The 17564-nt window shown below is 36.9% G+C and overlaps 1 protein-coding gene across 1 annotated transcript in view; it reads left to right on the plus strand.

Annotated features, from left to right (window-relative positions):
• Window positions 1-11840: 11840 nt before the first annotated feature.
• FDXR (ferredoxin reductase) overlaps window positions 11841-17564 on the plus strand; it is a 36721-nt gene continuing 30997 nt past the window's right edge. The window contains exon 1 of the mRNA XM_029283980.1: window positions 11841-11919. Within this exon, the coding sequence (XP_029139813.1) occupies window positions 11841-11919 (79 nt within the window). The remainder of the gene's footprint in view (window positions 11920-17564) is intronic.

Here is a 17564-nt window from a genome sequence, read left to right on the forward strand (position 1 = left end):
ATATTTTTATTAAGGATTATAAATGAAAAGAGTAAAAGCCGGTGCAAACTATAAAACCTACAAATAGAAAAATAGAAAAGAAAAATTTGCGGGGGAAAAAAAAAGGACAGGAGAAAGAGGGGGAAAAAACTTTTCTCCTTCATCCCAACAGGTAAAAACAATTTTAGTAGCTTATCTACCATCTTTAAATACAGCATAATTATCCCCATACCTCATCTCTTAATTAAAAAAAAGATCAAAATATTTCATTAAACGTTCTTTACTAAAAGTCCAGTAAGGACAACCACATATATTCTCATTCTCTCTCTCTCTCTCTCTCTCTCTCTCTCTCTCTCTCTCTCTCTCTCTCCCCCTCCCTCCCTCTCCCTCTTTCTCTCTCTCCAATATATCATTTAGCTCTGATAAAATAAGCCACATTTATAAGTCTTCCCTGATTTTTTAAAGATAGTGATTAACTGCTTCAAAAAACAAACAAAAAACTAGCTTGCTGTTCAAGACAAAAATCTTTCAAAATTTAAAAGAAAATATTTTGTAAATCCAATACTTCATTTATCACTTCTCATGCAGTTTTTTTGCTCAATAAGGCGAGCAATCCCGCTGCTGCACCTCTACTTTCTTCAATCATGATTACCCTTGCCCAGCCAGCCAGCCACCATCGCCGATCTTCTCCTCGTGATCCCCCCCTCCCCAGCCAGCCAGCCACCATCGCTGACCTACTCCTCACCTGGCCAGCTGGCCTCACGCTCTCCTCCTCCTCCTCCTCCTCGTCCTCCGCACTCAATCGGTTGCTAGCGACTTGGGTGGCTCTGCTCCGTCCGAGTTGAAGAAAGCGGAGGCGTAACAGAAAACAGCTTTCCCAAAAAGAAAAGAAGTTTGTGGGCAGTCCCACAAACAAAAGAAGTGGGACTAAAAAAGTTCAATCAGTCAATTCCAACTTCACGAGATCTTTTTTTTCCCACAAGAAATTGGAATTGACTGATTGAACTTTTTTAATCCCACTTCTTTTTTTTTTTTTGTGGGACTGCAAATGGCGGAGGACTGGGAAACGCAATAGAGGGATGAAAGAGCCGCATGCGGCTCCAGAGCCGCGGGTTGCCGACCCCTGGTCATAGGGGAAAATCAATAGTTCCAATTAATTCAATTGTACTATCTTTGATTCTCTTCTCTGCTGTAATAATCTTTGCACACTGATACATTTAACAGATCATTTCAGATTCTGCTATTCTGCAACCTGAGGGAGGGGAATCTAAGGGCTATTTAATGTTCTTCCTCTTAAATTAAAATAACTTAAAAGTTAAAAGACATTTGTACAGTGCAAACTTTGACAAGTTCTATGCAGCAATTTCTTTTCCTCATCTTGGGTGTATGACAGCAAAGACATAGTCTGCTACTAACTGATCTGAAATCCACAGTGGAGAAAATATAAGCCACCTTTATAATATATATACATATATATATTTACCGCAGTCTTCCTCAACTGGTGCCTTCTAAATTTGCAGAGACTCCAATTAAAGAATGCCAGCTAGCATGGGAATTTAACATCTGGAAAGAACATTTGAAAAGAAACTTTAAATTAGAGAAGCTTTTCCTAGAGGTTAGAAGAAACATGAAAAAACTGCATTGACTGTTGGATTGATATTCATATACTGTAGCTCTAATTACATGATAATTTATATGGTAAAGAGATACTTCTTGCCAGATGCTTCACAGATTTTCATTTTTAGCACACCCTCATCAGGTAGCAATCCTCATCCTACTTTGACTGTTCTGAGAAGATAAGGTCAGGCCTAACCCGTGCTTAGCAGACCTCCACAGAATATCAGGTTTGAGGGCCAAACTGGGAAGTGAAAAACCACCCTAGAAGATGGCAGCAGCAAGCCACTTCTGTACTGATGCTAACTCCCCACTCCCCATACATGGAGCCATTATTGCAGTTGCCAAGACTTGAGCTTGACCTGAAGAAGACTTTATTAAAATTTCTCCTCCTGCAAGAAGCAAAAAAAAGTAAAAGAAAAGAAAAACCATTCAAAATATCATGCTGAACGGTGGAAGGAAATATAATTGTCATTACCAGTGGACCTTTTATCAACAAAAATGATGCAAAGAAAGACTGTATAAAAGTTCCTGCTGATGAATATGGTGATATGTATGCAAAGAGAGAATAAATTATTATCCGATCCACTTGTGCGGAGGGAGTGTGGTTTAATAAAAGGAACAATGTAAAAGCAAGCAGATTAGGCGGGCAATAGCAGCAAGTAGATATATTTGAAAAAATATTTTGAAATAAACTCTGACTGACTTGATGAGCTGGCATGGCCACCATGTTCTTTAGCTGGACAAAACCAGCTCTTATCTGTTCTCAAGGTAAAAATGTTTATGTCTACACATTTATGATACAACATATCCAAGCTATTTATTATTTACATGAAAATTAGCTAAACAATAATGTGCAATGGAAACTTCCATATTCTGCTCTTGTTTCTGTCTAAGGGCCCATTTTTCCCCTTCTGGAGAAGTGTCCACTGTTTATTATTTCTGGAATGAAGGTGCGTAGTATTGGCTTTCTCCAACTTGTTACGGTAGTAGTTTCACTTGAGATATATTCCTAACATTGCTGAAATATGTCTATCAGGAGAACATTCTTTTCAAATATGTGTTTCTATCCTTTACATAATTAATTTCTGAAAGCTTGTTTAGGAAAATCTGGAATATTACTAAGAATGGAAGGGTAATTGTGCATCAAGAAGAATAACTTAAAGGTGAGCTATGGGGAACAAAGAGATCACTTGACTATTCTGAAAACATGTATCTGTGAGTGGATACTTAGTGTGTGAATATACAGTATGTAACTGTACAAGAAAAATAAAAGTCTCCTTTAAGTTAAGTTTAAATTCCCAGGTGGCTTCATGCAGACATCTCTGTAGCTTTGTTGGCAACGATACGGAAGTGATTTTCCAGTACCTTTTTGCCAAATGCTCTTTCTGATTTTTCAGCTTAACCTACAGCCTGCCGTATGCAGGAAGAATCCTACCCTAATGTTAAAAGGGCCTTAACCTACTTGATTAACTAGGACAGTAGATGTGTTTACTTTTAACTCCCAGATGTCCCTCAGCCAGTTTGTTGGCTGGGGAATTCCTGAACTTGAATTCCATACGTCTTAACATTGCTGAAGTTGAGAAATGGTGACTTAGGGTGTTAGATGAATTTAGTCAGCGTGTCGGGTGAATCAGGCAAGTTTAGCATAGGTGTGTTTAGACAATTATGGTTTATTGAACAAATATGCTTAACAAATCTGGTTTAAGTGTGAACCCAGCTGAGTGGATAGAAAATGAACATGTCATAATTGATGTGTCTAGTTCACGACAAATGAAACAACAGGCATTAAAAGTCCTCAAAGAAGAATCTATCTCTAAACATTCAGATACATTTCTGGAAACCAGTCTGACCTGTAAAAGCACATACTTTTTTTTTTATTGAAACCTTTGATTTGATGGGCACAGAGTGAAACTAAAGCTTTACAATTTCAGACTGGAAGTGAACACCACATAGGGAATAATCCTCAGTTGGCAGAGTGAGGTTGGTTGGTTTAATTTCCTGTCTATCTACATTTACTAATTTCATTATCAACATGATTATCAACATGAATATTTTCTGTGATTTGCAAGGCTCTAGAGGCTTCCCAGTCTAGCATCACAAAGATTATAAAGGGGAATATTATTCAATCCAGCTTTACTCGAATTTTATTTGTGCGAAAAATAAATTCCACTGCCACATGCTGCTAACATAATTACAGTTCAGTTTGGAAACAGTAAGTTTGACCAGCTCTATCCTCTCTAGAATAAAGCATAAGTATGTGCATATTTATTTAATTTAGCTAGAAGCAAATACTTTTAGGGCCAATGGGTTTATTCATAGCTAATTTATCGTATAGTATAGTTATACCCTTAACAAATATTGAAGTGGAATAAAGTATACTCCGTGGTTGGGTTCAGAAGTCATCCTAAGCTAAAATAGGGTTTACTTGAAGCCAGCTGTGCATTATTTAATAAATTATAGTAAAATAAATGGAGTCTTAACTAAGACTACTATACAGAGCTGCAAAAATCTAGACTGCCACAAGATGGTAGCAAAGAGATGTAGAAAACTCTAATTCTTTCTGCCATTTAGTGGTTGCTTGTATTTTTGCAGTCCATATATGGTAGTCCTAGTTTAACATAACAGATATATCCACTGACATATATATGTACGTGTCACACTGTTCTATGCTCTATGTAATGCTTCAGCAGCAGCATTATGCAGAGCACAAAAAGGAGTTGGAAAAGCTAAGCCAAAGAAATTAATAGCATGAGATAAAGGGAGGGGGGAATAGATAAAAGTATTTTACATCAGTACCTTTCAGTATATCTTTCCATACCTTTTGGACCTTGAAAATCATCTTTGTGTCTAAATCCTGCTTCACGCATTGTTTCTTTTCTGTTTTTTTCAGATTCTCATTAATTTCCCTATGACATTTTCAGTCTTCCCTTTCCTCTCAATCTTTCACTCTTCATATAATTGTTGCACAGTGCCCTCCCTCTCTTCATGATCAAGCCACCTCAAAATACTTATTTCATGCTGATGATCTCTTACTTTTGCATGTATTTCACTTTCATTCACATTGATTCAGCAAACATTTATCTTTTTTCTTTTGAGAAACCCAACTCTAATTTCCAACATAATAAACTGGCAGAAGCCTACTGTTATACACAGCCATTTTTGTTTTTATTTTTTCAGTAAACATTTTTTCTGCACAACAGGAACCTTACCAAATTTCTGATAAAATTTTATTATTACAAGCTAACACTCATTAAAATATTTTTTGCTGCAACAGACTAATACTGCTATTGCCTTGAAGACCAAAACCTACCTGCGCATTAAAAAATGACGACTATAAATTATCATGTCTTTTCCTTGCTGACTGAGATGGAACTAAGGTAGCTTTTCTTGGCAAGCAGTCAAACAGAAAAAAACAGAAAAAAACAAGACATTTTTCTCTTCAGGCCTAAAAATCTGGGCAGAGTCATATGGGAGAAAGGCACTTTTTCAAATAGTGTCTTTCCAAGTTGTGTAGGGCCTTGTAGGTTATAGCTGGCATTTTGAATGTTGCCCTGAAGCAGTCAAAATTTGATTACCTTATTACAAACAATAGTAATCAAAGGTAATCAAATGCTTCTTATCAGCAATCTTATCTTGACTTTCTGGACATTCCAAACACTTTTCAAAGACAATTTATCCACAAACTGTGTGTTATTAAAAATCCAAGCAGTTGTAAGTACCGGTATGTGCTAAAATGGCTAGAGCTTCAGGAACAGGCCTAGCTGAGGCAGGGGCAGGAACTTTATTTGTATGAATACATTCCTCTAGGGAAATTTTTGGAGAGGAGAAACACACTCAATTCATGGATCTGATTTTTCAAAGAGTGTACAACCCTATTTGATAGAGGCCAAAGCCTGGCCTTCATTTTGCCTGAACAACAACAACTGCTGCTAAAGCAGAGACACTAATTTTACTACTGCTCAAGTGGACATTCATAGAATTCCTTTGAAAATCGTATTGTTTAACACCACAAGGTCAAGGTTTTGGGGGCAAGGCATGAACCCTCACATATATAGAGCACACAAGAAGGACTTCAGGGAACGGAACTGTGGGGAAATGGGGGCAGATGCAATATTTCTTTCTCTAGTACATACCGTAATTAATCTATTACCAGAGAATATATCAGCAATCAATTCATTATGCAGCATTGTATAAAGCTATTGCTGTCAGCTAGTCCTTCACAAAGGAATCAAAGGAGAACAAAAGCATATCGAGTTATCACACCATATCCTGATTAGGAGATTCCCACAAACAGCTTGGTGGCCTGCATGCTACATCAACTAGGTATTTGGATTCATCTAACCTTGCTATGCCAGCAGTCCTTAAGAATGCCAAGGTGCAGTCAGTTTGTGGAGAACTCTTCATCATTTTAAGGTACATCCATATACAACTAGTCCTTGACTTACAACAATGTAATGACCATTCAAAATGACAACAGCACTGAAAAAGTGACTTATGACCAGTTTGCATACTTGCAACCATTGCAGCATCTCCATGGTCATGTGATCAAAATTGGATGCTTGGCAACTGGCATGCGTTTATGACAGTTGTACTGTCCTGGGGTCAAGTGATCACCCTTTGTAACTTCTCCAGCCAGCTTCCGACAAGCAAAGTCAATGGGGGAAGCCAGATTTGCTCAATGACCAAATGATTCACTTAACAACTGTGGCAAGAAAGGTGATAAAATGGGGCAAAACTCAGTTAACAACTGTCTTGCTTAGCAATGGTAATTTTGGGCTCAATTGTGGTCTTATGTTGAGGTAATTTTAATTACCTGTAATTAAAATTAGTGCTCAGCAGTTATTTGGTGACGCCAACATATGTTCAGTGTTTAGCCTCCAGAATTGTCACATTATTGTTGCAAGAATAGAATCAAGGTGGTTTAGGAAGCAGATTGTTTTGCTGCTTATGCACATAATGAAACAATGACCCAACAGCTACTTTAAAATACAAAATCTCTGCCAACCTTTCATTTCTATGAATTTTGATGGGAAATGTAATTATAACTAGTTTCTTGACTTTCTACTATACTCAGCCTGCATCTATCACATCTATCAATACTGTCAATTTGGTGAGCAATGAAAACAAATATGTGCACAAGTCACCTTAAGATTAAATGTCAGTTGAAATCCAAGTTTAATCATACAAGGTATTTGTAGTTTGCAGCACAAAACAGATTGTTTTTAAATAAAAGTCTTCAGTTTTCCCAGCTACTTAATTAAACAGAAAGCTGACAATGTCAGGGCACCACAAACTGTGGTACATTTTCAATTATTCCTATAGAAGTTATAAATATGCATAATTCTGCAGATCAAAGACCACCAGATGAAATATGATGTGGCAACTATGCGATATATTTTTAAAAGATAGTTTACGTAGCCTTGCTTTATTTTTCCATGGATGGCTTATCTAATGGACCTTTTAGGAAGCAGATATTTTTGGCTTCAAGGTCTTTAATAAATAGCTTTTAGAAAAAGCCATAGTCTAGAAAAAAGAATAGTTCTGAGAAGAGTACAATATCCTTCAACATAGGAGCCTTCCCCAAACTGGGGTGCCTCGGAAATCTTCAACTACAATTCCCTGAAACATGGCTGTAAAGGAATGATTGGAACTGCAACCTCATAACCTCCGCAGGGCATCATGCTTGTAAAGATTGATATAACAGATGATTGCCATGGTGTTGTGCTGTTGTGTTATTTTATATTTTTAATTTAAAAACAGAGATGTATTTTCAAAAAAATATAATACCTATAAACAGGTAATTACTGAAGCTATATAATTAATGTTCACTAGAACATCAGCAGAAGATTCCAAGCAGAATACATTTTGTTTTCATAATTTGAAAAAATAAGTACACATAAAGGTTCGAGCTTCATGCCAAAATTCCCATTACGTTATTACAGGTAGCCCTCGACTTAGTCATTTGTTTGTACAATAGCACTGATAATAGTCACATAGGACTGTTGCAGCATCCCCATGATTCTTCCTGATGTGCTCTGAACTGTTAGAAGAATTTCCAGAATAGAACTGGGAGGGAAATGGTGGAGAGAAGTAAGAAAAGAGCAGAAATCCATTTGTGTGCTGACAAAATAGGTGAATTCTGATATAACATTAAGCCAAGATTTTAAACTACAGCTAGTCCTCAACTTATGACAATTGAGCCCAACATTTCTGTTGCTAAGTGAGACATTTGTTAAGTGAGATTTGCCCCATTTTGTAACTTTCCTTGCCACAGTTATTAAGTGAATCCCTGCAGTTGTTGTGTTAGTAACATGGTTAAGTGAATCTGGCTTTTCCATTGACTTTGCTTGTCAGAAGGTCACAGAAGGGGATCACATGACCTCGAGACATTGCAACCATCATAAATATGAACCAGTTGCCAAGCTTCTGAATTTTGATCACATGACCATGGGGTCGTGTGCAATGGTCGTGTGAAAAATGGTTAAAAGTCACTTTTTTCTGTGCCATTATAACTTTGAATGGTCTATTGTAAGTCGAACTATTGTAAGTGGAGCACTATCTGTATTATGATTTGTTGATCAAACCATAGTGATCAGGTTTACAAATAAAGTTAAGCAAAACCAAATTGCATTATGATTTAGCATTCTGTACAAAGCAGAATATAGAGGCTTCAATCCTTATTGTAGCTAACTTGAAAATAAAATGACAGTTCTTAAGGGAACTCCCAGGTAAATATCAGATTGGACATTTTTATGGATTTAATGCAAGTTACTATTGGCAGGTTTTGTATAATTCTAAGTATAGTGGTACCCTGGTACTCAACTGTTTTGAAACTCATCTAATTTGGTACTCAATGCATTTTGATGTGAAAATTTTGTCCCGGTACTCATCATTTGTTTGGTATTCAACACGCAACCTAGAACTTGTCAGTGTCAACTGCCTTGTGATGCACTACATTATTCCTTATGGGAAAAATCTGTTTGGTACTTATTGTTTTTGGTACTCATCGCATCTCTTGGAACCAGTTAACAATGAGTACCAAGGTACCACTGTATACTTAAAGTAAACCAAACTATAACTAATGTGAGCTACTTCTGATCAAAGAAATTTGGGAAGAGAAGGAAGAACATCCAAGCAACATTCAGAAGGGTTTGATGTTGTATTACTAAGCTGAAGTAAAATAAGTTGAGCTTGATTTCTGGTATATCTGTCCATGTAGTCTTCTTGACAATAGTAATAAAGTAGCTTGTCACTGTCTTTTGGGATGTTTTAAAATTAGAGCCTACAGCTCTAATATTTCTGGTAGGTATTTAAGTATTAACCACGATTAACAGTGCTAAGCTTCTGTCCACAAAAAAGGTGGACTAGGTTCTCCACCTGATGACTAAGGAAGACTTGATAAGTAGTAAGCTGTTTCTGTATTTTTCATATTTTCAACGTTTAATATGGAGATTGGAGCCAAGAGACTCCAATGAAGAATTCACTGAAATTGCAAGAATTATAGAATCATAAAGTTCAAAGAAGCCATTTGTCTGGTTAAAGTCAACCTGCTACTAAGTGCAAAAATCCAAACTGAAGGTGGTTGTCTAGTTCCACTTGAACACATTCAGTGAAAGTGAGTCCATCACTTCTCTAGGTAACTGGATCCACTGCTGAACAGTGTTTATTGCTAGGAATAACATTTAACATTCAATCAGATTTGCCTTTCTGTAACTTAAATCCATTATTCCACATCTGGCATTTAGAACTAGGTTATGATCTTTTTTCCATGACATCCTTTCAAGTGTTTGAAGACAGCTATCGTCTCACACGGTTCTAACCTTCTCTTCTCAAGGCTAAACTTGCTCAGCTCAATCTTTTTTCACAAGCCTTTTTTTCCTAGTCATCTAGTCTTTCTCCCTGCTGTTCTCTGAATTTGTTTCAGTTCATCTGAACCCTTACAGTGTAATGCTCAGAAGTGACTAGATCCGGATGGGATCTAAACAAAGCAGATCTATATTTTTTATTCAGCCTCAGGGGATTGTCAAACAAAAAGCTTTTGGCACAGTTATATAAAATACAGCTGTTTTTCTTTTGAATAGATTCTCGGAAACATTTTTTTATTTGCACATTTATATTAAATATAGCCTAAGATAGGTTTCTTATCTGGGCACGCTTTCCTTGTTTAACTAAGGTAGAAACAGCAAAGGAAAAAAGGGGAAAAAATAATGCAAAAATTGTATGAGAGAGTAGTATGTTGCATCGGACAGAATGTAACCATGTTCTGAAAAATTGCATAATTTTCCAGGTCACTTTTTTCATCTGTATTATTCCCACTTGTTAACTACTACTCCCTATCACTAGGTTCACCAAAGCTTACTAGATGTCTGACAAAAGGACACGTCTTCTTTTTTGTCCTCATGTCTTCAGTCTGGGAGGCATAGCCTTAAAATTAAATACTCTCTGGATTTTTGAGTGTCTTGGTTTTGTTTTACATTGGTCTGTTTCATATCAGCAGTCATTCAAACATTCATGTACTGTGACCTTATAAATTATCTGTTCTTTCCTTGTTCATTGACAGATTTGAAAGCCTAGATCAGTGGTGGCGAACCTATGGCACGGGTGCCAGAGGCGGCACTCAGAGCCCTCTCTGTGGGCACGCGTGCCGTCGCCCCAGTCCTAGGCCTTCAGCTGGGTTTTATAAAACCTTTTCACTTTAGGCCTCCGCTGTGTGCAAAAAAAAAAAAAAGGTTGAATCAATCAGTCAATTTCAATTTCTCGCGGGGGAAAAAAAGATCTTGCAAAGTTGGAATTGATTGATTGAACTTTTTAGTCCCACCCAGTCTGCCGTTACCACTGCAGCCACGCCCACCCAATGGGCCACGCCCACCCAATGGGCCACACCCACTCGGCACCCTACGATGCATAAGTGGGTTTTGGGTTGCAGTTTGGGCACTCGGTCTCTAAAAGGTTCACCATCACTGGCCTAGATTAACCACCTCCCCTCAAATCTATGAACATGGTAGTCTGTAAATCATTATGACTCCTCATACCTTTCCATTCCAGGGGCTGCCACAAAGAAGAGGAGTCAAGCTATTCTCCAAAGCACCTGAGGGCAGGACAAGAAGCAACGGATGGAAACTAATCAAGGGGAGAAGCAACCTAGAACGAAGGAGAAATTTCCTGACAGTTTAGAACAATTAATCAGTGGAACAACCTGCCTTCAGAAGCGATGAATGCTCCAACACTGGAAGTTTTTAAGAAGAGATTGGACAACCATTTGTCTGAAATGGTATAGGGTTTCCTACCTAAGCAGGGGGGTGGACTAGAAGACCTCCAAAGTCTCTTCCACCTCTGTTATTCTATTCCATTCCATAGTAAAATTTGAAATGTAAGAAAGAAAGCATGTTGCCATTACTTCTATATTGTTAGCAAGTTATTGAGAATAAAAAATGTTGGAAAACACTGCAACTGAATAACCAGTAATTTCATATCCATGTAGACCTAACTACATTTGGACACAGAACCCAGAAAGGTGAACATACAATGTGTTCTCCTTTCCCTCATTTATTCTCCTTTCCAATTGTACATGTCCTCCTTTGACATCTGGTAACCCTAGGTCAGGGTTAGGGAACCTTGGCTTTTGTGACTTGTGGACTTCAATTCCCAGAATTCCTGAGTCAGCATGGCTGGTTTAGGAATTCTGGGTATTGAAGTCCACAGGTCATAAAAAAGCCAAGGTTCCCTACCCCTGTCCTAGGTTAAAGCCATAGTTTAATATATCATAACTGACTACATATTCACAGCATGTTAGGTTAGTTTATAGTTCAGTGCATTGTGGGAATCTAATAAACATGATGTTATTAAATCGTTATGGTTTAGCCCCACGTGCAAACCCAGTTTATGCAAATGAAATATCTAAAGTTACTGATCCTACGTTTTATATTAGTTTCATTGAGTGAAGTGAAACACCATAGAATTTAACACCATTACTACCGTAAGAGCAGAGTACAACCTGCGTTCTTTTTTTTTTTTGTAGAGCCTTGATTTCTGGATTGGTCAATAAGGTCTCACGGCAATCGACGTGATAGGCATTTGACTTGATCTGGGGCGTGGCAAAAAGAAGTTTTCCGGTGACGCGTGGGCGGGTCTATGTTAATAATATATACTTTGCTTTCCGTGATTGGCTCCCTTGCATTCTGATGAAAGCCGGGTAAAGTGGCGGGGTAAGCGCTGTGGTTGGACGCTGTCACGCCGCTCTCACGATGAGCCGTACCGGGGGGATCCTTGGCTGCGCCCGTCTTTCTGCGCTCGGTGTCTTGCAGCCCAAGAGTCCTCTAGCTGGTGAGCGATCTCTCATTTTTCTGCAGATTGTGAATGCAGCTGCGTAGCTGGGGGTTTTGCGGAGAGATTTGGCGATCCAGGAGCAAGCGAAAGGCAGGGAGACTTAAAAACAGTGAGATTCAAAAGGGGCGGAGGAGCGCGGGCTAGAGAACGATAGAAAGATATCGGTGTAATCCCATCTCCTTGTCTCTGCAGAAATATTAAGAAAAGATAATTACAGTAGAAGGAAGGGGGAGAGTCTGGTTTTTTGGGAAGACTGCCCAGATCAGTTGCACCGTGTCTCCCATTCCCGCTGGAAAAAGCACTTCTCATTGGCTGGGACCGGTTGGCTGGGACCGGTTGCATTTATACTCCAGTTTATTTGAAGAAGACCAAGTCGAGGAGGTTGGTCCAAATCGGGAAAAAGATAAAGGGGAAGGGCCAATTTAGCGTTTCAGATGATAAGGGGAGAGATGAGCATAAGGTAATGATGATGAGCCCTTGATGAGACAGGCTGCAATATCTGGACAAAGAGATTTTATAGTATGATGCTCTCATGAAAAGAAAAGGAGAGTGCCATTTCTCCCTTTAGGCCTTTATACACATTTTCATCTGAGCATTAAAATTTTGTAAACCAGGAGACTGGGAGCACGGCATGGTGCTGCTGCTGCTGCTGTGTCTTTTGCACATATGCATTTTTGCAATGTCATTTTTTAAGCAGAATGCTTGTTTGCAAATTAAAATATGCAGCCAGCTATTCAGAGGCTCTGTATTATAATGCCTTCTTCATAATGCTGGCATTATAGTCCTGGGCCAGGATAATGTTGTCACAGTTATGCAGTGCTGCTGATGAGTATTCATGAAGTTTCTTGCAAAGGTATAATGCAATTCATTCTTTGACAAAGTGACTAAATTAGTAGACCAGCGAAATGCTGTGGACATAGTATATTTAGACTTCAGCAAGGCATTTGGCAAAGTGGACTACAACTTACTTCTTGGTAAGCTAGAAAAATGTGGTATTGACAGCATTACCCCCAGATGGATTTGTAACTGGCTGACAAACTGTACTCAAAGTGTAGTCTTTAATGGTACTACATCCACATGGAGGGAAGTAAGCAGTGGAGTACACACGGTTGTGTCTTAGGTCCAGTATTCTTCAATATCTTCATAAATGACTTAGATGAGGGAATAGAAGGGGATCTCATCAAATTTGCAGATGACACCAAGTTGGCAGGAATAGCGAACACCCAGAAGACAAGCTCAGAATCTAAAAAGATCTTGACAAACTTGAACAATGGGCCCTATCTAACAAAATAATATTTATTGTGGAGAAAAGCAAAGTTTTACACCTGGGCAGATACAACCAAAGGTACAAGTACAGATTAGGCAAAACCTGGCTCCAAAACAGTAACTGTGAGAGGGACCTTGGAGTCCTAATGGACAATCAGTTAAACATGAATCAGCAATCCTTGGTTGTATAAAAAGAGGCATAGAATCAAAATCACGTGAAATATTAGTAGCGCTTTATAAAGCCTTAGTAAGGCCACATCTGGAATACTTCATCCAGTTTTGGTCACCACATTACAAAAAAGATGTTGAGATTTTGGAAAAAGTGCAGAGAAGAGCAACTAAGATGATTAAAGGCCTGGAGACTAAAACATATGAAAATAGGTTGCAGGATTTGGGAATGGTCAATCAAGAGAAAAGAAGGACTAGGGGGGGGACATGATAGCAGTATTCCAATATTTGAGAGGCTGCCACCAGGAGGAGGGGGTCAATTTATTTTCCAAAGCACCAGAAGGTAAGATAAGAAACAATGTATGGAAACTAATCAAGGAGAGAAGCAACCTGGAATTAAGGAGAAACTTCCTATCAGTGAGAACAATTAACCAGTGGAACAGCTTGCCTTCAGAAATTGTGGGTGCTCGAGGTTTTTAAGAAGACACTGGACAACCACTTGTCTGAAATGATACAGGGAGTCCTGCTTGAGCAGGGGGCTGGACTAGAAGACCTCCAAGGTCCCTTCCAGCTCTATTCTGATTGATTGAAACAACTGTTCTTCATATACACATTAGTTTCTGAATAGCAGTTAATTTAATAAACCATCAATATAGGTGCCCTTAAGATAAAAGAAGATAAAAGCCTAAGAGGCAATGTTGGATTTAGATCAATTTTGTTGACAAAGTTTTGGTAGGAGTCATTTGCACATGATCTAGGTGACTTTCAGATCAGGTTAAGAAAGAGCATAAGAAGCATGTGGTCACTGAGAATTGGTTTGTTTCCAGGCACTGTAAAGTGGTGGTTATGATTACCAAAACCATGGATAAATACAAGAATATTCAAAGATCACATACTTGCGTTAGACCCTATCAAAAATTCAGGGGCCCTTCTTTCTGTATCACTTCTATAGGAAGTATATTTGGAGAATATATAAGAAACAATGACTCTTCTGTGGCTGCACTCTGTGTAAATCCTTGCCACGGAATAACATACAGGTAATCCTTGACTTACAACCATAATGGAGCCCAAAATTTTTGTCTTGTTGCTAAGTGAGACAAAACTCATTTAAGTGAGTTTTGCCCCATTTTATGATCTTTCTTGTCACAGTTGTTAAGTGAATCACTGCATTGTTAAGTTGGTATCATGGTGGTTAAATGAATTTGGCTTCCCCATTGACTTTGACTGTGAGTAATATAGCAGTGAGAACATCAGGTGTATAATCCCCCATTTGATTAGCTCCTGCCAGTATTTAGCCAGTATTTAATCCTTTCTCTTCTGAAATAATTATTTTCCTGGGAACTACAGCAGTTATTGTGCAAACTATCTGAAGGAAACTAATATTGTCCTGTTATTTCCAATACTTTGTGACTCAGTGGACATCATTTCTCCAAGATAGTCTATCAGTAACTCTTTTTTTTAAAATTCCTTTTAAATTCTTTTAAATTCCTGCTTGTGAGTTCACTGATTGTACCTAATCATCTAATCTTCTCTCAGCCTTCCATTTTTCAGAAGTACCAGGAGTCTTCTCCAATGACTTTAGTATTGCCTTTGCATCATGTGTCCAAAATATTTAAACTTGAGCTTCATTCTAGTGCTTCCAGCAAGCAGTTTGGATTTACTTTGTCTATCATGGAATAATATGTTTTTCTTGCAGCCCAAGTTTTTCTCAATACTTTTCTCCTTCCAACATAAAGGTGAATGAAAGTTCTAAAAGGAGAGAGACTGAAAAGATTCTTAACTGAATTTATACATTCAGATCAAAATGGTTTTTTTTACCAAAGAGACAAATAAAAAATAATTTAAGAGTAATAATGGATGTATTGAAATATGAGTTACATCCAGGGAAACAATTGGCACTAATATTTTTAGAGGCCCAAAAGGCATTTGATAATGTTTCCTGGCAATTTATGATTCAGCAACTAAAAGTAATGAACTTTGGACAAAACTTTATAAATATGATTAAAACAATATACAATAAACAAACAGCAAAAGTGATTGTGAATGGAGATTACACAGAGAACTTTGAGATAAGAAAAGGTACAAGGCAAGGATGTCCATTATCTCCATTGTTATTTATTCTGACCTTGGAAGTTTTAAATAGAAATATTAGACAAGATACAGAAATTAAAGGACTAGAAATAAAATGTGAAACATACAAGTTACAAGCATTTGCTGATGATTTGGTATTTATTTTAGAAGAACCTTTGGAGATGATTCCTAAACTACTGGGAAAGATAGAACAGTATAGAGAAATAGCAGGGTTGAAAATAAACAGAGAAAAAACTAAAGTAATAGTAAAAAATATTTCAGATAAACAAAAAAAAAAACAAATGTCAGAAAAAATAGAATTACAAATAGTTAAAAAGGTCAAATATCTGGGAATATACTTAACAGAAAGATGTTCAATGATAAAAGAAGATAACTATACAAAACTATTTAATCAAATAAGAGTGGATTTGGAAAAATGGAAAAACTTGCAATTGTCACTATTAGGAAGAATTGCTACAGTGAAAATGAATATATTACCGAAAAATCTTATTTTTATTCCAAACAATACCTATAAAACTTGAGAAAAAATTCTTTGAAGATTTAAATTCATTAATTTTGAAATTTATTTGGCAAGGAAAGAAAGCTAGAATTAAGATGAAAATGTTACAAGATGCCAAGGAAAATGGAGGTTTGGGTTTACCAGAATGGGTTTCATATTACCAAGCATCTGTATTAACATGGGTAAAAGAATGGATAATTCTTAGAAACAAAAGGTTGTTATATCTGGAGGGACATGATTTACAGTTGGGGTGGCACGCTTTCTTATGGTACTTCCAAAATCACCATATAAGAAATGCATTATTAACAACATGGGGAAAAATAAAATGTAAAATATATCTGAAAATTCCAGGGTGGTTGTCAACAATGGAAACATTTGTATACCCAAATTTAGTTGACTTTGAAAACATCTGGACATATAGAGATATTTTAAACTCTGAAGGGAATTTAAAATCTAAACAAGAAATGGAAAATCAGGGTATTAATTTATCATGGTGGGCACATTTACAAATGCAAACTAGATATGATAAAGATGTTAAATTGTATGGTTTTTATAAGGAGCAAACCTTGTTTGATAAGATATTATTAACTTCTGATGAGAAACTAATTAAGAAAATTTATAATTTTTAATTAACTTTGAAAATGGAAAGCAAACAAGTTAAAGAAAAAATGATAAGATGAGCAAAAAGTTTTTGGATATAATATAGAATTAGAAAAATGGTAAAATTTATGGGAAAGAAATTATAAACTGACAATGTCAACTTCCTACAAAGAAAATTTATATAAAATGTTTTATAGATGGAACTTGCCACCAGCAAGATTAGCAAAAATGTTTAAAAACATGTCAGATAGATGTTGGAAATGCAAACAGAAGTCAGGCACTTATTACAATGTTTGGTGGACATGTGCCAAAGCAAAGAGTTATTGGAAAAAGATACATGCTTGGCTAGAAAAAATGTTGGGAGAACATGTAGATTTTAAACCTGAACTTTTTTTATTAGGTATAATGCCAGAAAAGACTGGTAAACGTATATTTGACTTTGCATATTACAACAGCGGCAAGAATTATATTTGCACAATATTGGAAAAATGAAGGAATACCATCAGATGAAGAAATAATTAAAAAAATATTAGAATGCGCGGAGATGCATAGACTGACTCTGAGACTGAAAGAAAAAGAAGAAACGGACTATTATCAAACTTGGGACTTATTTTATCGATGGCTAGAGGAAAGAATAAAGGATTAGGAACTAAACATGTATTAGCGAATGTAAACTCAGACAGAACGTTTGTTGAATAAATACTACTGAATGTATGGAAAAAATCAATAAAAACCTTTTTTTTAAAAAAAAATTCTAAAAGGACTTAAGCTCAAGTAACAAGTAAAGATTATATGTGAACTATTCTTTTCTCCCATGGCATCATCAATTTCTTGATACTCAGAGCCAGGGAATGAACAATAGAAGGAGTATTTGTAAGATTCTTTTTTTAGCAACATATCTGGACATTTCTTTCTTTTTTTTTAAAGAAAGTTCTAAAAGGACTTAAGCCCAAGTAACAAATAAAGATTATATGTGAACTATTCTTTTCTCCCATGGCATCATCAATTTCTTGATACT

Source organism: Protobothrops mucrosquamatus, unplaced genomic scaffold, assembly GCF_001527695.2.
Source record: "Protobothrops mucrosquamatus isolate PMUCROS unplaced genomic scaffold, P.Mucros_1.0 scaffold305, whole genome shotgun sequence".
NCBI classification, from domain to species: Eukaryota; Metazoa; Chordata; class Lepidosauria; order Squamata; family Viperidae; genus Protobothrops; species Protobothrops mucrosquamatus.